Source organism: Schistocerca gregaria, chromosome 2 (genome assembly GCF_023897955.1).
Source record: "Schistocerca gregaria isolate iqSchGreg1 chromosome 2, iqSchGreg1.2, whole genome shotgun sequence".
NCBI classification, from domain to species: Eukaryota; Metazoa; Arthropoda; class Insecta; order Orthoptera; family Acrididae; genus Schistocerca; species Schistocerca gregaria.
In genome coordinates, this window is record NC_064921.1 from 381,114,967 (window position 1) to 381,140,058 (window position 25,092).

The 25,092-nt window shown below is 37.4% G+C and overlaps 1 protein-coding gene across 3 annotated transcripts in view; it reads left to right on the top strand.

Moving 5' to 3' along the window:
• The window catches only part of LOC126320573 (hormone-sensitive lipase-like), a 126,768-nt gene extending 110,792 nt beyond the window's left edge, over positions 1 to 15,976 (top strand). For all 3 annotated transcript variants that reach the window (XM_049994039.1, XM_049994047.1, XM_049994055.1), the window contains 2 exons: positions 3,756 to 3,881; positions 15,715 to 15,976. In XM_049994039.1, the coding sequence (XP_049849996.1) occupies positions 3,756 to 3,881; positions 15,715 to 15,834 (246 nt within the window). In that variant the 3' untranslated portion in view covers positions 15,835 to 15,976. The remainder of the gene's footprint in view (positions 1 to 3,755; positions 3,882 to 15,714) is intronic.
• The last annotated feature ends 9,116 nt before the right edge of the window (positions 15,977 to 25,092 follow it).

A 25,092-nucleotide genomic window follows, 5' to 3' on the forward strand; every position in this document is an offset into this window, starting at 1 on the left:
GTAGGAAGTTTGGTGCTATGACACAAGTACTGAACTGGGTAATTCATTGATAGAATTGAACTTTAGGTTGAATTATTTGGCACCATTGTTCACACACATTGTTTATAATAGTTGTCTAACTGTTGCTCTACCTCCACCTCACAGTACTTTTTGTGGAGTACTTTCATGGCAAAGTTGATGGATATTGTTTACAATCCAACACCATCTTTTTAAATTCTTCTGTGCAAATAAATATTTGTAGAGAACCTTATGCATATCTGTGGCTTGAATAACCCAATTTCATGTGAGTTTCTATCTGGAGCAATAAATTTGTAGCACTTAGGGAGATACATGTTGGATATGAAACATGGCAAGTTGAAACTATTCCCTTCGGTATTGCTCTGCTCCTTTTGACAGCATTTTTTCCCTTTCTTTCAGCTAACTGTACTTCTACAAGTATGGTATATGAAATGTACATGCTCACAATGATAAATTTTTTATTTACATAGTACTTCATGCAATTTCGTATCATGTGCCAGAATTTACTATGATGATAGTGGTATATTTAATAGTGTTGAAAACTTTATTAACTAAAGAAAATGGGCAACAAATTGTTACAACAAGGTGTAATGGTGAAATCAGAGTGAGCTAATCAGTGGTTGAAGGATTACTGTCACAACTAATTAGGTAGCCTTGAGACACATTCATTCTGGTAATGTGTTTGTTTCCTGAAAACTTATTTACTTAAAAGATACAGATTAGACACACCCAAAGTTACTTTTGCCATTGAACCCTCTTGCTTGTTTAATTCCGTGATTTCATATTATAGTTTTGTAGCTCTAATTTTTCCTAACTAGATAAATCTTCATTATTCAGTTAAGCCTTTAATTAAAAAATTGCATAAATTTAATATTAAAACATGAGCAACTTTACTTGTAAGTAGTGTGCCAGTTTAAATAGTACTGTGAACTTTTGTGCTTTTCTATCCAGGTAGGTTTTAGTCAAATCAAATCATTATTCGAATTTATAGATTATTTACTCCACTGAATTTTCATCCTGCAGTTTTATAAACTATAATTATCTATCAAGATTACAAAATAATATTATGCCATTATCTATGTACCAGCCCCAAGAAAAGATCTTCTATTTGCCACCAGAAATTGTATGATCAACATCATTGTGTTCAAAAGTCCATGCAAGGTAGTCAGCCGGTTTTTGTCTTCACATCCCTGATTGAGATGCTGTGTCTATTTAATACACTATCAAAACCTCTTTGTAAAAGAGCATGTGAAATTTCACACCTATCAGACTCAGAGTTAACATCTTGCTGAAAGTGCAGTTCCAGTTCTGATTATGTTAACAGTTCTGTGACATTTACATAAGTGAAGTCAGCAGCTCACTTTGTAGAGTAGAGTTTATAACAACCTGCATGGTACTAGTGTCTTACTAACTTTTCTACTGTGAATAATGGAGCATGTATGTGCAAAAGATGTGTTATTTTTGGTGGACTGATTTGAAGGACAATTAGGCTCATGATTTGGAGGACAATTAGGCTCACTGTCACTAAATGAATTGACTTTTTGGTGGGCTCTTGCTAGTACTGTGTTGAGGGTGAATTCAATGGGTTATAAAGCTATGTTATGTGGAAATGAACAGAATATAGACAACAGTAACATATTGTGCAAATGAGCTAAAAGTGAGTATTACTTTTGTTTATAATGGTGAGAGATGAGGCTGCTTTACATGGTTGGTTGATGGCATTTTGGTTAAGAACTGACAGGACAGTTATTAAGTGATCTGCTAGCGAAATAATATGTAAAGTAATGCCTGTTGTTAGAGACTGATCATAACTCAATTGTGTCTCTTAGAGAAAATAAATGTGCATATGGTAAATCAGAAATCTGATAGTATTGCATTTGTTGTTGCTGAACTTTATTAGAATATCCAAACAAATTTTACAGTTTCTGACCATAAAATTGCATTGCTAAATAGTAATGAGAGAACACAATTTTCATCCAGATTTCCAAGCACTACATCTTGCTGCAACTAATATTGAGTGCATGCCTTAAAAGTTGCTGTAATGATTAATGCTCCATCTGCAATCACCATGTTATGAATCAGAAGCAGTTTAAAAAACAAACCTCAGACTAATTTCTGATTAGACCTCATACTTCCTGAAATATTAAAATCTGGCCACTAATTCTATATTGCAAAATACTCAGTTTAATTCTGACACTAAACATTTGAGACTTTTTGTAATATGATTTAGAGTCACTGCACATATATATAAAACAGTTATTTAAGTAAAAAGTAACTATATTGCTTCATTAAACAGAGATATCCATAACTAATTAATGGAAAATCTCATATAAAGATGTGAAACAATTACTAACAAAGAGATAGAGGGGCTGGCCAGTACTTACCTCAGCTCAGTACAGCCGATAGAAACACAAAAAACAACCGAAAATTTAAGCTCCTAGCTTTCGGAATAAATGTTCCTTCAGCAGGGAGGAGAGAGGGGAAAGAAAGGGAAGAAGGGAAAGTGGATTTAGTTACTCACAACCCAGGTTTCCCTGTTGCTTCATAACCTGGGTTGTGAGTAACTAAATCCACTTTCCCTTCTTCCCTTTCTTTCCCCTCTCTCCTCCCTGCTGAAGGAACATTTATTCCGAAAGCTAGGAGCTTAAATTTTCGGTTGTTTTTTGTGTTTCTATCGGCTGTACTGAGCTGAGGTAAGTACTGGCCAGCCCCTCAATCTCTTTGTTAGATATCCATAACTGTAACACAAGAAATAAAAATAATTATCATGTTGAAGGCAACGAGTTCAAATTAACTAACAAAGAGTGTGTAAAAGCTGGATGCTTCCTCTACAACACTGTGCCTAAATAAAACTAAAATGACTTGATTAAAACTTGTCCATGAGGTCTTAAAGAATAACTTGAAGCAAAAAATTAATGTCTTGTTTCATATGTAACTCTGCAGATGTGTAAAACACCTTTCAGGAAACATAGTGATTTTAATCATTGGTAATTATGTATGTATATCAATGGTTTTTTAGATACTTGTATTTTGGAGGCTGTTTTTGAAGAAATCATTTTACTGATATGGGCTTGCAGTTATCAATTTCTGAAATTTGTAATTTTTTCATACATCATGTAAACTTGTCCGGAACCATTGTACAGAATGGTTCATGAAAATAAATGAAGTTCAGTCATATTATCCTATTTTGTGTACTGAAATAAGAGAAAGCAAGCAACTGTGACTTAAGTATGTTGAATTAACCAACACTTGGATTTTGTTATGATAACTGTTCCACAGCAATGTTGCCAGCTCTGATATGTTCTGATTAAAGTTTTCCATTCTTTTCATAAGTTATTCTGTTCCAATGCTAGTGTGTTTCTTTAAACAGGACTGTGACACCAAATCCTTTATCATCTAAGAAAATGAAATACTTCATGCATGGTGGACCCACTGGTTCCAATAGCTTATTTCTTTGTCTTTCTTTTTGTTTTTTTGAAAAAAAATCTCTAATTATTAAGTGGAGAATTTTTCGGTCATGATTTGTCATTGGACAATGTATCACTGAATATACTGCACAGTTGTTTTTTTATTTTTGCATTAATCTAACATACTTATCTAGTCTCATAAAAATTTACCAGTGTATAACACTAATACATCTTTCTACATTATGAACTTAGTGTTATTCATAGTGGAAATTAGCTTGCTAAAAATTAATGTTTCTATTCAATGTCTAAAGTCTGCATTTTATATTTTAGTCAGTAGAAATGGATCCCTGTCTGGATGACTGTGTAATGTTTGCACGGAAACTGCGTAACCTTGATGTCCCTGTCACTCTGGATGTCCTACCTGGACTTCCTCATGGATTCCTGAATTTTTCACCGGTATGTAAGATGAATGTTGGTAGTGAGATTACATGTTTAGAATAATGAGAAAGTAATAAGAAACTGTTATTATGAGAAGTAAATTGCTTTGTGTTGTAAGTAACCCTAAAATTCTGTAAATACTTCAAGCAGCTAGGATAGCCCTATTTCAACAAAAAGTAATTTCTTTTTGAAGGATTGCCCATTACAGTGCACATAAAAGTGTAATGTGTGAAGTGGTATATCAACACAGATGTAAACTACACGAAATGTATTGTATTCAGTCCAGTGAGAAAAGGAAGTGTGCATGATTAAGGAACTTATCTGGACGTATGCAATTAGGGCTATGAAAGCCATAAAATAATAAAAGAAAAGAAAAATTAAAAGTAGTGGTCACAAATGAAACACTGATAAATAGGTAAGAAGATTATAACCTGATACATGAATGAAGCAGTAACAGCAAATGTATTTATTTGAGAAAGACTATATGGATGCATTTATATGACTATTTTAAACCAATGATTACAATGTTTATAGTGTTCCTACAGGGTTTAAAAAAAGTGTGTGCATCAAATAACACATTGGTCTGTTTTGTTTAAGATGTGCTTAAATGACTTACTTGTAATTCATTTTGAATTGCCAGTCACTTACAAGGGAAGTACCCCCAATTTGAATGGCTGATGCTGAGTAAAAATGCTTCCAAAATATGGAGATGTCTGTTGTATCACCCATCAGTGTCATTTATCTGTAAAACTATGCATTTGTGTACAGCTGATGTTTGAAGCTTTGAAGCTTAATGGATCTGAAGGCTAAAGAAATAAAATGCGCCTAAGAAACAGTTTCACGTAACAAACAGTTATGACCAGTAGATTGATAAGAGTCAAATGGGAGGTATTACTTGGCAAAAAGCTCAACATTTACTTGAAAAACTCTGTTAACACATACAGTACTTAGTCATATGGAAGCTGGTGTTTTCTGGTGCGTACTTCCTTCATTTGTCATCAATGTGCTAATGTGGAATTTCAATGAAGTGATTAATACAAAGTGGAAGGGAACAACTCATGGAAAAGATATTGATAATGTGATCACTGTGGCTTTTGCTACAGAACTATATCCTGCAGGTAAACCAAAAATGATGTAGCATGTCCACAAGTTGCCCTTTTCAAGTGTGCATACTTTTCCATTTCCTGTGTTAACCTTCTACCATTGATTGAATCAATACTGATATTTACTGGTAAGTTGGGTGGTACAATACACATTCGAGTATTTTTACATTTTTGTATTTGGTTTGTTATATGTTTCTTATTTGGTTTTAGTCATTAAAATTAGGGTACTCCCATAGGCTCTCATAGGGCAACCGAGTGAGGTGGCACAGTGGTTAGCACACTGGACTCAGGAGGATGACAGTTCAATCCCACATCCGGCCATCCTGATTTTGGTTTTCTGTGATTTCCCTAAATCACTCCAGGCAAATGCCGGGATGGTTCCTTTGAAAGGGCATGGCTGATTTCCTTCCCCATCCTTCCCTAATCCAATGAGACCAATGACCTCACTGTTTGGTCTCTTCCCCCAAACACCTCCCCCCCCCCCCCCCCCCCCTCCTAGGACGTTAAAAGCATAGTCCTGTATATTGTTCATATGAACTGTATCTAATTACCTATTGCTCTTTAATGAAAGTATTGGAAGATATGTGGACACTTGTGTGCCAATCACCAACATAGACTGAGGACAGCGGACTGTGACTGTTTGTGTCCAAATATGAATCGTGATATTGCCTGTTTTCCCCAATAGCCATCACTGATTACTAGCTGTGATTGAAGCAGTGTAAGGCAAAAGAAAGAAAACAAAATCCAAGTTTTTATTACAAACTGACTTGCCTTACATGGACTCTATTGTTTCAAAGCAAAGTGTCTGTCGAACAATAGGAGACTTATTCAATGCAGACTTCATGGAATGACAAGAGAGGCAAAACATTTTTTCTCTCCGAGACAAAACAACGGACCTTGTTTTGTAGTATGTCATCTCGAGTAGAAACATTTTTAATGCAAAATACCTGTAATATCCTGAGTAATAATAAACATCTACATTATGACATTAGTTCACCAAACACTGGAAATTTGACAAAAGAATTCCTCAACCAATATTCAGAATAGCTTTTCAGTTCTCGCCATGAGAAGTGTTGCTTTTTTAAAAAAATTATACATATGTTGTTCCAGGTGGCTTTTATCATGAGTAGGACTCTAAATGGTGCTATTGAATCCATTAGTCTTGTCTATAATAAAAGAGATTAATTCCTGTATGGAAATTCTTGAAAAATTTCTAATGCTCTAAAGTTTTTGTGAAAGTGTAAAGTTTACACTTACCTACTCATGAATTTTCTATATCAGAATTATAAACTGAGCTTTTGCTCCTTTCTGTCAATTGTACTTTGCATGGATGAAGGTGAGAATAGAAAATAAGAGGCTTAATTGGTAATTATCAAGCAAGAATCTTCAAGAGCACAGTTGAAGGTGAAGAAAAAGAACAACTCATTTTCGCTATCACTATTACCTACCATCCCATATGAATACTTATTTATATACAATATAGTCTCATATGACAGCATGCGCTTCTACATCATCAAATAGCCTTTAAAGGCACTGGACCTCTGTCGCCCACTTACATTGTCAGCGCTAGAGGAATACAGTATCTGTACATTGCTGGCAGTTTGAGTGTTAACAGGACAAATAAACATTATTACAAAACATAAGCAAAAATATTAAACTTCACATTTCTATGATCATTCATAAATTAAGACTGTATGCTTATTAGTCTCCAGTGTTGCAGGCAGCTGCATATAACCAGAGGTTAAGTCCGTGCTACTATGAAATTTGACTGGTAAAAATTTCATTACCTTGAAATGAACTGACCTCATGAGGATGACAATGCAAGAAGACAATCTTGTGTGTTCTACATAGTCATATGACTTGTTAAGGGTAAACGGTAGAAAAATACATGAATCAGAAACTGTAATTTTTTTGTTTGTTTTTTGTAAACTGAAAGAGCATTTAAAAAAAAAAAATGCTCCAGTGAGCAGATACCGTGGCTCAAAATGTATTTTTGAATATCGATTTATGGCAGTCAAAGGATTTGTGAGAAGTAATTATTCAAGTAATACACATTGTAATACGCGGGAATGCAGCCGGGTGATGTGGTTGACAACTGTTGATATTTCTACAGCTACACAACCTGTCATTTTCAAGGCAAAACTGCTCCTCTGTGCAAAACAACTTAAAACCTCAGTTTGCAGAATAATTCTGGAAATATCTCTCTCTCTCTCTCTCTCTCTCTCTCTCTCTCTCTCTCTCTCTCTCTCTCTCTGTCACAATCAAAGGTGACTGATGTCAGAAGTTACCAATTGTGAAAATTAATAACTAACAGGGATGAAGTAATATTTACACCATCATTCTGCTTTTGACTGGGGGGGGGGGGGGGGGGGGAGGAGGAGAACAGTATTTCACACAGAATTTAAACAAAAACTTTATCTCCGTGAGGTTACTTGCTAATTTAATTTCAACCGTTTGCCTAGTAACACTATCCCAGTAGCTGGAAGTACCTGCCAGAATCCCCGTGTTATGTTCCATAGCATGACCAGAATCAAGACAATGTTGCTTGGCTGTTGTAAGCATGTGTGATGCTTATGCTCAGTACACCAGTCCTCCATGGGCCTGGTAGTCTGTCCAACATATGACATGTCACAACTGCAAGGGATACGGTGGGCACCCACCTTACACAAAGAAAGATCACCCTAAGAGAATATAAAAGGACCCCTGTCTTAGATGGTGGTAAAAAAAGGTTCCTGCAAAATATGATCAATTCTGCTGGAAATACGGTCTTCATAAGGAGAAGGGGCCATAGACTGGTGCCGCCTTCATATTATCATAGCTCACCTGGTGCACAGCAGGTGTGACCTGTCTTTCACTATAACCATTCTGACAAAAAGTGACCTCAAGATGGGTTAACTCGGCTGACAAACTCCCAGGATCCTAGATAATATGGACCCTGTGAACCAAAGTATGAAGTACCCTTTAATGAAGAGCCAGGTGGTGACAACTATCAGCCTGTAGGCATAAGTCAGTGTGAGAGGCTTCCTGATTATATGAATTATTTTTTTATATGATTTAGAAACTGCTTTGACTCATCAGTCTTGGCAGAAAATAATTCTGTTAAAGGACTGGCTGGGTCTTCTAATGGGGAATGGATACCTTGCCCCTATAACAATACATTTCAACCATTTCCTCCTTCCAATTCAGTGCCCCACAAAACCTGCATTCCATGGTCACATGTTCAGTTTGATGAACCTGTGTTTAGTGTAATCTAAAGTTGGATCATAGTCAAAAGCACTTAACAACAACAACAACAACAACAAAAAGTCACCAGGTATTCATTGCAAATACTTGCCAACATTTAGCTCACCAATGAGACAACAGCAAATCACCTAGCATCTGCACACACAGGCCATGCATGCTGCATTCTCCTGGCACTGAGAAACCACATCTTTGGCTGCCTCTGAAGCTGGATGAGAGGCCATGCGTTCTGCTGTACACTGTCATCAAGCATATGACTGCTCTGGTGTCTCAGCTGCATGCGTTCTGCTGACATAGAGCATCAGCATGCATTGAGACTTCAGCCACTCAAGCATTTGCTTGACACTCCAGTTGCTTACTCCTCTGCTGTTCAGCATGAACTAACAATTGTTGCTGTGTAGCTATCCAAATAGCTCAAGCTCGTTGTGAGCTCTGTGAAAGATTTTACTCATGTTTGCCAGTCATTAGAAATTTAAACACTAGTCCCTAAATTGAGAAACTGTCGTAAGATGTCTGACCTAAATGACCTAACCTAATAGCTATCTACACTAATAAGAGTACAACCAAATGGATGACACAGTTGGTAATCCAGAACAAATGACAATGAAACGAAGGAAAAAAACAAAAAACCCATCAGAAAACAAATTATTGAGATCCTACAAACAAATGAAATCATCAAAGAAACTGTAAGTTTCTCAAATCTAATGAGAAAAGCTATGTCATTGCCCCAAAAATCAAACTTTAGTTATACTAGAAACCATCAAAATCACCAAAGAAACTGAATCATTGAAATCTGAAGAGAAAAAACTAAGTCACTGTTCAAGAATCACAGTAATATCACTTTCCTATACACGCCCAAAATCCAAGTTCTCAACATTGATTCTTCTGAATTTTTGAGACCCTAGAAGCAAATGAAAACTACAGAAAATTTAGAAATCATTCACATTGAAACAGGAAAGCCAATCAGTGTTGAATAATCCCAATAATATCACAAATCAATACACTTCCCAAAATTCATCCAGTTGCTTCAGCAACAAAGGAAGAAAATAAGCAGCTTCTAGTTCAGTGCAGTGCAAATTTTACATTACTTACATTTGCAACAATGTCCTCTGACGTCAGGTGTGTGCCTCTTACCAGTAGATATGCTCACATATCATAATCAAATCCAGCCTCACTAAAAGCCTACCTCATTCTACATGTAAAGACATGATGTCTCTGTTATACGACATTTAAATGACACCGCCGTTGTGGGTCGTCAAGCATCTCGGAAGCAATAAGGTACATGTGATGCTCAGTGGCTAAAATGCAATGGGCTTATTTGGAAGGATGGATTAAACACTTTGAGGACTGTACTAGCATGATATTCGTTACGTTGAATATGTAGAACATATTAAATAATAAGATTTTCAAAATGCAATAACTGGTTGAAAGGTAAAGAGTAAATATCTCTCTCTAAGAGTAATTATTGTTCCATAATTTTACATTATATTCTTCAAATCAATAAATATCTTATACTACACTACTTTTAAAAGTGGTCTGTGTATTAATTCAGGGTATAAGGTAATTCCATAATTCCATACCAGATTTCTACCAAATGTGTCCAGCTATTTCAGCATGGAGTTGTGACAAACTTTCTTGTTTATAATATATGTGGGATAACAACACAGAGATTCTGGCATGCTCTTCCTGCTATTGGGATAATGTTGTTAAGGTAGCAGTTGAAATTAAATTAGCTAGTTACCTTGTAAATAGAGACTCAGGTTTTTATTTAAATTCTGTGTGGAAATCATGTTCTCTTTCTCTCTCTCTTGTCAAAACACAGATGGGCAGAGTTAATGCTATCTCATATGTTTGTTATTAATTTTCACTATCTATTACTTCTAATGTCGGTCATCTTTGGTCGTATTATGATGCCAACATTAACACTTAGTGTGTGTGTGTGTGTGTGTGTGTGTGTGTGTGTGTGTGTGTGTGTGTGTGTGTGTGTGTGTGTGTGTGTGTCTGTCTGCAAATTGAGGTTTTAAATTCCCTTGCACAGTGCATACTAGGTGCACTTTTACCTTGAAAATGACAGGTTGTGCAGCTGTAGAGATGCCAGTGGCTGTCAACAATGTCATCCAGTTGGAGTCCAAAGAACCAGACAGAAGGGCCAGAGAATTGTGAAAACTCTTGATCATTTAGTGCAGGCTCACCCAAACTGTGCCTCTGGGGTGCTAGCACCCTTGATCGCCCATGGCCAGCACCCTGGGCGAATTCTAATGTTGTCGCAGTGGCCGAGCCAAGTCTTTTAGCTGGCCATGGGGCCCACCGAGCCTCGCCAAGCCGCTGTACGTGCACTTCGTTTGGATGACAGACCGCTGTGCTAGCAGTGGTCAAAAGCGACACAAAGCTATTAGTCAACAGACGCAAGGCTACAATGGATCGAGATGGATGGTCAACAGCAGCAAACAAAAAGAAAGAGTAGCGGCACATCCACACTATTTAAACCCCAGTGAGAAATTAATTTCCTTTGTACTGCTGTCGAAAATCATGCCAAATGTCATTGGAACTTCATGTATTCAAAAAAGTACTCGATTGTGCGGCAGTTCAATACTTGTCACAAAGATCAGTTCGAAAATTTGTCGCAAGGGGAACAGCAATCAAAGCTTGAAGAACTGAAAGAAAATTTCAAGCAGCATTACAGTGAAGTGTGTGTTTCCTATTGCATGACTCTTTCTTATTTTTAAAGATGATAAATAAAACTATATTTTATAATCTGGTATGTCAGTTAGCAATGTGCCAGTTATCGTATATCAGATTGTCAGCAACAAGGAACATTTCTTTTTGGTTAGTTTTTATATTTGGGTTGCATTAAATTGTGTTGCACAGACATAAAAAGTTTCAGGTACATTATTTTTTGCCACTTTCTGAAAAATTGTCACAAACACTCTCTCAGCAGCAAAGTGTCTTTAAGAGTCATTTTTTGTTTTTGTGTTTTTATGGATGGGAAGACATATGTTGTAGTTTGATCTCTGTTTTCAATTAATTAAAATGCAATTTTTATGGATGGGAAGACATATGTTGTATTTTGCTCTATGTTTTCAATTAAATGAAACACAGATAGTCCAATAGATAAAAATTTATTTTGCGACCACATTTCGCTGTCTTTTTCAGAGGAACTGGGGGAAAACACACCTAAAATCAATCTTTTTTTGTTAGTTTCTTATTTGAGTTTCAATGAAGGAAACAATTAATTGTTAAAGTGATAAGTGGTTTAAAAAGAGGATTGTACAAAATTAATTGTATGTTCTTTTTTTGCCGTGGTAGGAGCAGGAAACAGGTGGGCAATGTTTATGTGCAAGTTACAAATGCTTGCTGAGAATTTTGAAAGAAGGGAAACTCTTTGCAGCTGGGAATCTCATAAAGGATTGCCTGGTCAACTTGTCCAGTAGACCTCACAGAAAAATTTGAAAAAATAGCTCTTTTGCCTCAAACTGTTTGCTCGCCAAGTCGAAGATATGGCCTCAGATATGGCGCTGCAATTAATGGAGAGAAAGGCAAACTTCATTTCATTTTCTATCGCTCTTGGCGAGTCCGCAAGTTTTGCGGCCATATCTCGGCTCATCATATTCATTCGAGGTGCCGAGAACAATCTGCGTGTCACCAAAGAATTTCTTGACATTATACCATTAAAAGACACAGCCACGGGTTTGGATGCTTTTCTAGCCATGGAAAACGTGTTAGAATCAATGGGTTTAAAATGAGAACACCTGACTAGTGAACAATGGATGGAGCCCCTGCACTAAGAGGGATACACACTGGATTCCTGGGTTTTGTCAGGTCAAAAATGGCTAAAGTTGGCTGTTCCTTATTCACGACAGTCCATTGTCTGATATACCAGGAGGCACTTTGTGTGAAGATTGTCAACATAAAAAATGTTAGTTCAAAGAATTTCTGGCTGATATCGAAGCGGAATACCCGTACTTCCCCTACCACGCCGAAGTAAGATGGCTGAGCAGAGGAAAGGTGCTTCATCGGTTTTTCTCCTTGAGGGATGTAATAAATACCTTTTTGGAAATGAAAGGACATACACAAGAATTACATTGTGATCCTAAGTGGGTGGCGAATCTGGGTTTTTTCAGTGACCTTACCAGTCATTTAAATACTTTGAACATTTCACTCCAAGCCAAAAATCACTCTGTTGATTTACTGCAGATGATTCAAGCATTAAAAAACTTATTTTGTGGAAAAAACAGTTGTGCAGGAAGAATTGTGGACACTTTCGTCCACTAGACAGCATTAAAGATGATGTGGATTTTTCAGATTATGTTTAGATCATTTGCGAATTACATGAACAGTTCTAAAACAGATGTTTGGAGATAAGTGAGCTCCATCCAGCCTTAGATATATTTGTTTGCCCATTTTCCCTTCAGGCAGAGGACATCTCCTAAGTGCTTCAACTAGAGCTAAATGACCGCCAGTACGATATTTGCCTGAAGGACCACTTTCTTATCTGTAAAACTTTGATGACTTTTACAGCTGTCTTCCACGAGAGAAATATCCTCTTTTGCACAAGCTCGTGTCCGAAGTTCTCTCAGTGTTTGGTTCCACATATATTTGTGAGCACTTTTTCTCTCTTTTAAAGCTTACTACAACTAGGAAACGTTTATTACTTGGCAATACAAATTTCACTAATTCTTTTGAAGTTAGCAGTCTCACGGAATATTGTACAAAACCCAGACAAAATCGTTTCCTTGAAAAAGAAAAACGTGTAAAATGTTAATTTTCTTCTTTAGGAATGCTGATTGTAAGTATTAAAGAGTGTTATAACCTTAATTCTATTTTTTAATAAGTTTTCAAGCTTTGTCGGTTAAAATTATTACGTACAAAACAGCAAACTAAGGATCCGATTTCTAAACTCTGAAAAGGGATAAAAAAAAAAGCTGTAGCTTGAAGGATAACAAAAAATATTTACTTGTAACTACTAACAGCAAGAATGAGACTCCCTTACATAAAATTATTTGTGAAATAGATTATTTATGACTCTAGTTCATTTAAGAAACTGATATATTTTTCAGAATACGCCTATTGTACATATGACGAGTGTGCATGTGCAGTAGTAATAGAATCAACCTGTGGGTCAGAAAACCACTTAGTTGTTCTTCAATTCTTGTTGTGGATATTGTTTTCTAAAGCTTTGCACAGTAATTCTGCCACGCGGACGCTATTTGTTGCCTAAACAGTAAATGGTTTGCTACCACTCATTGACCTCTTTTACAGAGGTGCGATTCCTCTGTTATTTTGTTTATATTTGATCTGACCGCGGGACAGTCCAATGCAGTGCAGAGCAGTACTGTGCGGTCTCACTCTCTCCCCAGCTGTCTCTGTCGCTCCTATGCCAACACTAGAAACACACAGTCGAGGACGAGGCACTGAACTGCACTGCCTTGTGCTCGCGTGGTGAGGTCGCACCCGTCGGGCGCATTTCTTGGATGAGCCTGATTTAGTGTCTCGTAGCAACTGGCCTTGAATTTTTTGAAAGAATAGTGACTAATGATTCTCCTGGCTGTACCACTATACACTTGAATCAAACCAGAACTCAACAGTGTAGAAGAGTTCTTTTTCTCTGCTTCTGAAGAAATTCTAACAAGGGAACCTCCCCATTGCACCCCCTCTCTGATTTAGTTATAAGTTGGCGCAGGGATAGGCCTTCAAAAACTGAACACAGATCAATTGAGAAAACAGGAAGTAGTTGTGTGGAACTATGAAAAAATAAGCAAAATATACAAACTGAGTAGTCCATCCGCAAGGTAGGTAACATCAAGGAAAGTGTGAGCTTATGAGCGCCATGGTCTCGTGGTTAGCGTGAGCAGCTGCGGAATGAGAGGTCCTTGGTTCAAGTCTTCTCTAGAGTGAAATCTTTAATTTTTTATTTTCAGACAATTATCAAAGTTCAGGCACTCACACGTAATCAACTTCACTCTCCAAAATTCCAGAACATGTTCAGATTTGCTTGGACATATGCAGGATTTGACGGTCTACACATGGAAACATTTGAAAACGTAAAAAACATATGTTTTGACAGAGCACAGGGAAAACTGTGCGACTGTGAAACTGTCACATAAACTGCAACAAATGAATGAAACAAACTCTTATGTTTTCATAACTTTTTTGGGAGTGATTATCATATCCACAAGAAAACCTAAATTGGACAAGGTGGTAGAATCTTTTTACCCATTCGCCAAGTGTGCAAGTTAGGTGGGTCGACAACATATTCCTGTCATGTGACGCACATGCCGTCACCAGTGTTGTATAGAATATATCAGACGTGTTTTCCTGTGGAGGAATCGGTTGACCTATGACCTTGCGATCAAATGTTTTCGGTTCCTATTGGAGAGGCATGTCCTTTCGTCTACTAATAGCACGGTTTTGCGGTGTGGTCGCAAAACACAGACACTAAACTTATTACAGTGAACAAAGACGTCAATGAATGAACGGACAGATTGTAACTTTGCAAAAATCAAGAAAGTAAAATTTTCATTCGAGGGAAGACTCGAACCAAGGACCTCTCATTCTGCAGCTGCTCACTCTAACCACGAGACCACGGCGCTCGTATTCTCCTTTATGTTACCTACCTTGCGCATGGACTACTCAGTTTGTATATTTTGCTTATTTTTTCATAGTTCCACACAACTTCTTCTTGTTTTCTCGATTGATCTGTGTTCAGTTTTTCAAGGCCTATCCACTGTGTCAATTTATAACTAAATCTGAGGGGGGTGCGATGGGGAGGTTTCCTTGTAAGTGACACAATCAACAAATAAATTACTTGAGATGTGAGGGGTATGAAAAGTTGTGCTGTTAGTAGACTTTTGTCAAAGTGTGACAATGGCCAACCTGCATGATGTTGTACATGTGAAGTGCCCAAACAAAGAGGCTGGAAATGTTCAACTCCTACTTCACAATACACAGCCTTATACTGCACCTTGTGTTGGCACTAAGATGTTTGGACCTCTGAAGAAAGCGCCCCCCCCCCCTCCCCCAGTCTGACCATTACATCAGTTGTGCACAGATGGCTATACGCCATCCCCTCTCAAGAGAGTTCCATGAACAGGGCAGTTGGAACTTGCCCTCCAATGTGAGAAATTTTACATTTGTTGAAAATAACGAGAGAGGTGTTTTGCCAGACACTCTGTCTTCCGAAATCAGTTCAGTGTAAGTGTTGATCCACCTGTCTATCTAATTTCAATATATGTAAACTGCTAACATCAAACTGAATCTTTTAAGATGATTTTCTACACTGATGCTTAAGCACCAGGACAAGTTGTTGTTGTTGTTGTTGTCATTTATTGTTATTGATTGATCATGATCTAAAATTAGTGGTGAAAGGTGTGCTAACTCATAGTAATGTTAATAGTAAACTTGTCTTATTTGTTGTAAGATGAACATTTTCCTAAAATTTTGTTGTTACTTTAATATGCTATGTAAACCAACTTACTGAATATTATGTATTCCTGGAATTTCTGTTGCAGCTGAGTAAAGAGGCTCATAGTGGATCAATGTTGTGTGTGCAGCGTATCCAGCAGTTGTTTGACAAGGCATCAAGATCAGCCTCACCATCATTATCTCCTTCATCATCTTCTACATCATAGTATGATTTATATTCAGGTTGCCTTCATAGTTGATGAGACATAAATGTTTGATACAAAATACAGTACTTATATAAAATTTTATGTTTTTGTTATACATTGGTGATTCAGTTTTTGTAGAAATAAAGTTGTCAGGTACTGAGAATGTTATTGTTCGCACAGCAAATATAAGCAGCATTTGTTTAGCATCTTGCTCTGTGAAATACTGTGACAGTTTTATATTGTTAGTTAATTTCGGTTAAATTATTATTCAGTAGGTTTACTAGCCATGTTATACTTTGCGATGATCTCTCTATTTGAATGTGTGTGGTTGCATAACTTCACTATAGTAATTATTTATTTTCATGAGGTTGAGATTATTTATTGTTGTCAATGCTGGTTTCAATGCCGCACAAAGATACACTTGACGTGTCAGTAACATGCTATGCAAATCTCTTTCTTGCTCTGTATCTCAGGAATAGACAATTTCACTGTTAAATCTGCTATGTAAGAGGACATTGCAATTGTTGTTACCCTTAGAAAGTTACTACATGTTAAATCTTGTGTGTTGGAAGCCTCAATTTTTAATATTGTATGGATGGCACATAATTCTTTTGTATGCTTCTATGTGGTTTCTAAAAAAACATGCACTGTTTATTCCCCGTGTTATGGCCTGTGATATTTTATCTTTTGTTCATAATAAACTTGTACAGACGCAAAAAGAAAAAGATGTATATCAGATTTGAAAGCACCTGTTGGTTTTCCTAATTCCTGTAGTTTGATTTATTATGTTGGAAAAAAGTTATTTTTTGTCCTGGCAAGTGGCATATTAATATATAATTAATCCTCCATGTACAGTCAAATATGTCCTTTATAGTGTTTGTGTCTCTTTGTCCTTTATAATTGGACTGCTGTGTGGACAGGTGTGATGATATGATCCTGCATACAACTGTACTCCACATATTTCTGATACAGTTTCTGCCGTTGTTTATTTTCAGATACAGGTTGAGAAAAGATTGGTGCCAGAACAGTGCAGTACTCCCTAGATAGTACATTGTAGGGAAGGGAGCTTCTTGTAGAGCAAGATTTTTGCCACTGCTGGTAAAGCCGAATGACTGTATACTTTGGTGAAACTGATATTCTCAGATATGTAAAGTCAATCACCCAGCCTTGGCAACCAGAGACAAAGGTCTTGTGTGTGTGAGAGTTGTGTTTCTGTGATTGTGTGTCTGTGTGTTGTGTTTTATTCAGAAGGAGGCCTTTTAGCCAAATACTTACTTGTTTTAGCCATCTTCTTGTTGTTACTCTGTGATTCAACATCTCCACAATATGGTGAGTAGCAATCTATCCTTCTCATAATATCATCACCACTCACAGTCTAAACTGTCTATTAAATACTTAAATTTCACAGCATTTGTAACATCAGAGAACTTAATGTGTGTCTCTTCATTCCTTAGTATTTTCATATGCAGTTCTCTGTGCATCACAAGTGAGATGGCACAGTGGTTAGCACAATGGACTCGCATTTGGGAGGACAATGGCTTAAACCCACGTCTGGCCATTCTGATTTCAGTTTTCTGTGATTTCTCTAAATCACATGAGGCAAATGCTAGGATGGTTCCTTTGCAAGGGCATGGCTGATTTCCTTGCCCATCCTTCCCTAATCCGAGCTTGTGCTCCATCTGTAATGCACTCATCACTGACTGGACGTTAAACACTAATCTCCTCCGCCTCCCTCTTTGTACATTGTTTCTTCCTAACTAATCTCTGGAAGTTCAGCCTTTTGTTCTTCATTACTAAATTGTGAACTGAGTCTATGTCTGCTCCTGGGTACATCATACACTCCAATATCTGATTTTGGAATATCTTCCTGGCCATGATACAACTGGAATCGTCCAGTGTCTCCAGCCTTTTTCCAAATACACCACAATCTCTTGTGAATTTTGATTAGAATATTTGTCACTGCTAGCTGAAATTTATTGCAGAACTCAATTAGTCTGTTTGCTCTCTCATTCCTACTACCATGGTCATATTTTCCTGTAACTCTTTTTTCTGCTCCTTCCCCTACAACTGCATTCTGATTCCAGAATGAGATTTTCACTCTGCAGCGGAGTGTGCGCTGATATGAAACTTCCTGGCAGATTAAAACCGTGTGCCCGAGTTCGAGTCTCGGTCGGGCACACAGTTTTAATCTGCCAGGAAGCTGCATTCTGGTTATTAGATTTTCATCTCCCTTTATGTACTGAATTACTTGTTTAATATCTTGATAAACTACCTCTGTCTCCTGCTTGCAGTGTTGGCACATGGACCTCACCTGTTATTGTCCATGTTGATTTGCTGCAGACTCAAATGAGAACAACCCTATCACCGAACTGGTCACAGTAACTCACTCTCTGCCTTATCTTTGAATAACAAATCCTACTCCTGTTATACAAATACCATTTTCTGGTAGTGTTGATATGCCCCTAAACTTGTCTGACAAGAAAACCTTGTATTCTTTCCATTTTACTTCACTGATCCCTACTACATCTAGACTGAGCCTTAGCATTTCCATGTTCATATTTTCTAGGTTCACTACCACATTCAAACTTCTGACATTCCACACTCCAACTTGTAGGATGTTACCTGTTTGTTGGTTATCCAATCTTTTTTTGTGATGGTCACCACGTGCTTGACAGCCCCTCCTGCTTGGCAGTCCCCTCCTGGAGATCCAAATGGGAGAGTAGTTCGAATCATTTGCCAACAGATTGATCAGCATGACATTTCTTCAATTACTGATCATGTGTCTTGTGGATACACATTGTATTTCACTTATGCAGTGGTTTCCATTGTGCTTTGTATCCTCACACCATTGATCATTCTTGATTCTTTTGCCCTTTAGGAGCAGTTTCCCATCTCAAAGGCAAGAGAGTGCTCTGAACCTCTGTCCACCCTTCCACCCTCTTGTATCTACATATACATCCATACTCAGCAAGCCACTGTACTATGCATGGCACAGGGTATGCTTTACTACTACTACTACTACTACTACTACTAGTTGCTTCCTTTCCTGTTCCATGTGCAAATAGAACAAGAGGGAGAATGACTGTCTATCTGCCTCCTTATGTGCCATGATGTCTCACATCTTATCTTTGTGATCCTTTCGCAAAATTTATGTTGGTGGCAATATGATTGTTCTGCAGTCAGTTTCTGTGCCAATTACATAAATCTTCTTGGTATGGTTCCTTGAAAAGAACATCGCCTTCCCTCGAGGGGTTCCCATTTGAGTTCCCGAAGCATGTCTATAACATCTGTGTGTTGTTTGAACATACCGGTAACACGTCAAACAAGCTGCCTCTGAGCTGTTTTGATTTCTTCCTTTAACCTGACCTGGTGTGGATCACAAACACTCGAACAGAACTCAAGAATAGGTGACACTAGTGTCTTATATGCAGGCTCCTTTGCAGATGAACCACACCTATCTAAAGTTTTTCCTAGGAACCAAAGCTGACCATTTGCCTTCGCTACCACAATCCTCACATGCTTGTTCCATTTCATATTGCGTTGCAACATTACACCCAGATATTTGAATAACATGACTGTGCCAAGCAGGACACTAGTAATACTGTATCTGAACATTACAGGTTTGATCTTCCTACTCATCTTCATCAACTACATTTTTCCACATTACGGGCTAGCTGCCATTCATCACACCAACTGGAAATTTGTTTAGGTCATCTTGTATCTTCCTACAGCACTCAACTTTGATACCGTACTGTACGCCACAGCATCATCAGCAAGTAACCACGGACTGCTGAGTATCCTATGTGCCAGATCATATACATATATAGAAAGTAGCTGCAGTTCTGTCACACTTCGCTGGGGCACTGCTGACTATACCCTTGTCTCTGATGAACACTCCACATTGTGGACAATCTACTGGTGTCTATTACCTAAGAAGTCTTCAAGTCACTCACATATCTGGGAACTAATTCCATATGTTTGTACCTTCATTAAGAGTCTGCAGTTGGGTACACTGTCAAATGCTTTTCAGAAATCTAAAACTATGGAATCTAACTATTGCTTTTCATTCATAGCTAGAAGTATATCAAGTGAAGAAAGGGCAGATGAGCAATGCTTTCTAAAACTGTGCTGATTTGTGAACATAAGCTTTTTGGTCTTTAAGAAATTTCTTATGTTCAAACTCAGAAACAAACTGATAGTGATCTGTAAATTCCCGGTCTGTTCTTTTACCTGTTTTATATAAAGGAATCACCTTTGCTTTCTCCCACTCACTTGGATATTTGTCTTGGGCAAGAGATTCATGAAAAATGCAAGCTAAGTAAGGGGACAATGCCATAGAGTACTCTTTGTGAAACTGAACTGTATTCTATCTGGATATGCTTGCTTATTTGTTTTCAACTCTTTCCATTGTTTTTCTATATCGGGGATGCTTATTACTACGTTTTCCATACTGTGTGTGATGGCAAAAGGCAGTATGTTGGTTATGATACTTCTGTGTAAACAATTTCTTAAATGTGGAATTTTAAACTTCAGCTTTCATTCTTCTGACATCAGCTGCCACACCAGATTGGTTAGTGAGTGACTGGATGGAAGCCTGAGACCTGTGTAGGACCGGATTTTCCTTGGGATTCTTGGTCACATTTTTTGCTGGTTGTTGTTATATGGATCATGCATAGATCTTTTCACAGAGACATGAATCTCATATAACCTTTGCCTGTTTGTCATTTGCATGTTCTATTTTGAACCGAGGGTGCAATGGCCTTTGCTTCCTCTGCATTTTCTGACTTTCTTTGCTAAATCACAGTGAATCTTTTCCATCTTTAATCCAGTTACTGGGCATATAATTGTCCAGAGCACAATTTACAATCTGTGTAAACTTTACCCATAATTCTTCCATGTCCATCACATTTGAACTAAAACAATGGAATTCATTTCTTAGAGAGATGCCAACAAATGCTTTTCTTCTCTTTCTAGCAAAAACAGTCTCCTAACCTTCTTGAGTGATTTATTAACTTTCATAACTATAGTTGCTGTGATGAAATCGTGGTCACTAATCCCCTTCTCTATACTGATGTCCAACCTGTTTGTAGCTACAAGGTCTAAGAAATATCATTGTGTGGGTTGTTGAACTAGCTGCTCAAGACAGTTTTTGGAAAATGTGTTCAAAAGTACTTTGTAAGACCCACTGTGATGACGCCACAGATGTTCCAGTCTATACTGAGTAGGTTAAAGTCACCTCCAACTGGGTATGTACATGGTACCAACTGTAGACTTCATTTGAATGGCTCTAAAACTGTCACAGCAGAATTGAGTGGTTGGTGAAAACAACCAACAATTAACTTGGTTTCACCTAGAAGTGTTATATGCGACCAGGTAACTTAACTGTCACTCTCAATCTAGGCAATATTTTTGTCAACTGCAATGAACACACTCCTTCCTATGAAGTCAAACCTGTCTCTCCTGATATTGCTAAATATCTCAGAGCTTTCTACTTGGGGTTCTAGCTGACAGCGCCAGGGTACTTCTTATCCTGGAAGTCTTCAGCCACGTTTACTGATGATTATATTCAAAATTTATACAGTGGGAAGGTTCAGACCTGAGGATCATGGCATTTTGATTACTAGCCAAAGACATTACTCCGTAGACCATAGGTCCAGACATTACTCCGTAGACCATAGGTCCAGACATTCTTATTCATGCAATTTACCAAGTGCTAATGACAATAGTATGTTTAGTTCATATGGAAACATTTTATACATTGTAATTAATTTGTAATTAACAGTACATGCAAACCAAGTATGTGTCAGAATTCAATAGTTCTAAAACTTATTTGTGTTAAGGTGGGCATAGCTTACTTAAAAGCCCTCATCCTCCACTTTTCAACACGTGTATAACTTTTTCCAAGAACTTTTTATTTCAAAAGTGATTCATATCTAAAATTTTTGTGTTACAGAATGTTCAAATCTATAAATGCAATTCTTTTCAAAATTCAGTGTCATAGTTTTTGTAGCTTTGCCTTTTCTGTGCCCAAAATTGTGTACTGTCATTTAAACACCCTGTTAGTTTGTTAATTATTCAAATTAGACACTTTCACTTACTCAAAATTTCTTGGCGGACGTTGGAAATCTCTGTTCACATTAAGTTTCATATCAGCGCACACTCCGCTGCAGAGTGAAAAATCTCATTCTAAGCCATGTCTCTGCAATATCCTTTCTTTCAGGAGTGCTAGTTCTGCAAGGTTCGCAGGAGAGCTTCTGTAAAGTTTGGAAGGTAGGAGACGGATACTGGCAGAAGTAAAGCTGTGAGTACCGGGCGCGAGTCGTGCTTCGGTAGCTCAGATGGTAGAGCACTTGCCCGCGAAAGGCAAAGGTCCCGAGTTTGAGTCTCGGTTGGGCACACAGTTTTAATCTGCCAGGAAGTTCCATAAAATTGTTTATTATCGTTGTTTGATATTCCATGTATAACAACTTCAGTAAACTGAGTGAACACTATGCAGCAACATAATGATGTGACCGCTGCTCATGCAGTGTATGAAAGGAGAAATGTTGAAGTGTGTAATCTCCCAACACATTTAGGTCACTTAAAACAAAATTAGGTTGGTACACAAGCTCATAATGTTATGTTTGGCATGCTGTAGTGTAGCTTACTATGAATACTGTTTTATCATTATAAAATAGTCTCTCAAGTACAGAAATGTCTAGCATTAGTGACATGTTGCTCACCTTTGGTTTAAAAGGAGAGTGGAGGCAGTTTTGACAGCTTGAAACATTTGTACCATGTGTGGAGTGTGTTCTATCAGAGAAATTGCATCAGAAAATGGTTTTCTCATTTTGAGAAAAATCATTCTGGCATGAATGATTTTTGCACATTCAAGGTGGCCTGATAACTTGCAGATGTGACAAAACTGTGATCATTTAAGGTGGACACCAACTTACAATTTTCCATAATTATTGAATGCACCTTTCTAGATACATTGAACTAGAATTATTACTAATATTGTATTGTGGGGCATGTTATCTTTTTTGCAGACACTCAATTTTTTGACAGAATTATGTAAATAAATGAACATAAAAACAAAACAACTCAGGATATTTTAATTATTCTAGTTCCATGTGTGTCGAATCTCATACTTGACATGCTGTGAAAATTTCATGTCTCTACCATCAGCACTTTTTTTTTTTTTTTTTTTTTTTTTTTTTTTTTTTTTTTTTTTTTTTAGAAAACTGGTCATTTATTGCAAAAAATGTAGTTCAGAGATATTGAGGTTTAAAACTTCTTTTATTACAAATTCATATATAGACTTACATTTCTGTGTCTTTTATTCATTAGAATTACCCTGGCCCACAGTCTGTGTCTTCTTCAGTGTCACAACAGCCCAGTGCTTGTCGCCTCCTTTTCTTTCTTGCTTCTTTGTCATTTGCTGAGAAGCTGACTCTGCTTCACATACACAAAGCTCATCCACTTCCCTGTGTTCTGTCCAAATCTTACTCCTAACTTCTCCAGAACCTCAAGTCAAAGTTTCGACCATTAAAATTTATTACAGCATCAGACACTGCTACATTTAGAGACATAAAGCCAACAAATACATTTTTAGGCACATGGCACTACACAACATTATTGAGGGACTCATTCACATTCTGGGTCTTCCCATGTAAACACTTCTTTCGCAGCTCAGGATTTGCCAAATCTCTGTAAATAGGTTTGATTGCCTCCATTTACTGCTAAATTAAGAAAATGTTTGTGTAAATTCACGCAGGGTGCCAGATAATTCAGTTTGCCTATATATACATCAAGTGTTTGGTGGAGGTGGACACAAAGCATGGCATGGGTTTTCATTGGTTGATATTCGATGAAAGAAGTTGCTCCACTAGGGTCTTTTCATCTTCTCTAAATTGTCACTGTTATCTCTAATTGTCTTCCCATAATGTCCCTGTAATTCATCAATTACTTTGTCCATTAGTCTCCCAGCACATTTTATTGTCTTGCCATCAAACAGTTTCATGTTACCCAGCTTGGTTTTTAGGTTATGCGGACGTATTCCCATCCTTTCCTTGACAAGTCTTACACATTCAAGTTTTTGTTTGGGAACATCATATGGCTTACTGTTTTGTATTGCAATGAAAGCCTTGCTGTCTCCATCACCTAAGTGATTCACATAAGACACCTCTCTCCTTCTGCGAACACTGGAAAATGTTAACTGCTCCTTTTACCTCCATTCTTCCACTTGTGCCATCATAATTTGTTATACACTGCTGCTTATGAAGTAATCTGTTCTTCTGGTTCACTGTACAACCTTGGCAGTACTTAATGACAACTTCAAAATCCAAAACTTTTCTAGTGTCAATACACATTGCAGATGTAAAACCATTTTTAGAAATAAACCCACACTTTTGCCAAGATCCATTCAGAGCAATGCCGATGTCTCTGTCACCCTCATTTTGTTCAACAGCTTCTGATGTAGCAGCAACCATTGAATCTTCAGCCACAGCATTTACAGAGCACCCAGTTGCTGTTACACATGTTGTATAGCTAGAAGGTTGTTTTGGCAAATTCAACACAGTATAGAGAACATTACCAGCCCTTGCATCTTTACTGATGCAACTAAGGCCATAGAACAGTCTCACATTAGTTTCATGCAATTAATTACCTGAAAACTTTGTAGTGTGAAATGCTTTTTTTGCTTTTTGCACTTCTGATATTTAATAATTAATTTAGACACAACACCTTATCTAGCTCCAATATCCTCATAAAGTTAATTTCACCACCACAAAGACAGCAAGAGACAGTTTCAGAAATAACTTTAGCAAGGATTTGCAGATCAATAGTGATGTTTTCCATAATATCATTACTTTGACCGCTGTCACCCATTTCTAAACTTAATTTACTTTTTGCTGCACTAGGGGGTGTGGTCACTTTAGAAACATTATCGTGGTTTCCTTCATTGCTAGCGCACGTGTTTTCAAGTACTTCAGAAGAAAATGCAGATCACATATATCTGTTACCCGCAAATTTGCTTATGCTTAGTCAAATTATTTACGTATAAAAAGCAATAGAAGTTAGCTTACTACTGAAATAGCCAATAATCACACTATTTTCAACTATCAGAAACAAAGGACTGATTTGTTTATTTGTAATGACAACTTCTGAGACATAGCAGCAGGCACAAAACAAAGCCATTCACAGCTTTCTAGACTGTGTAGTTCCCAAGATATGACAGCCAAACTGTGGCAGTATATGCATAGCTGACAGTCACATGTCAACATTCAAAATATAATTTGA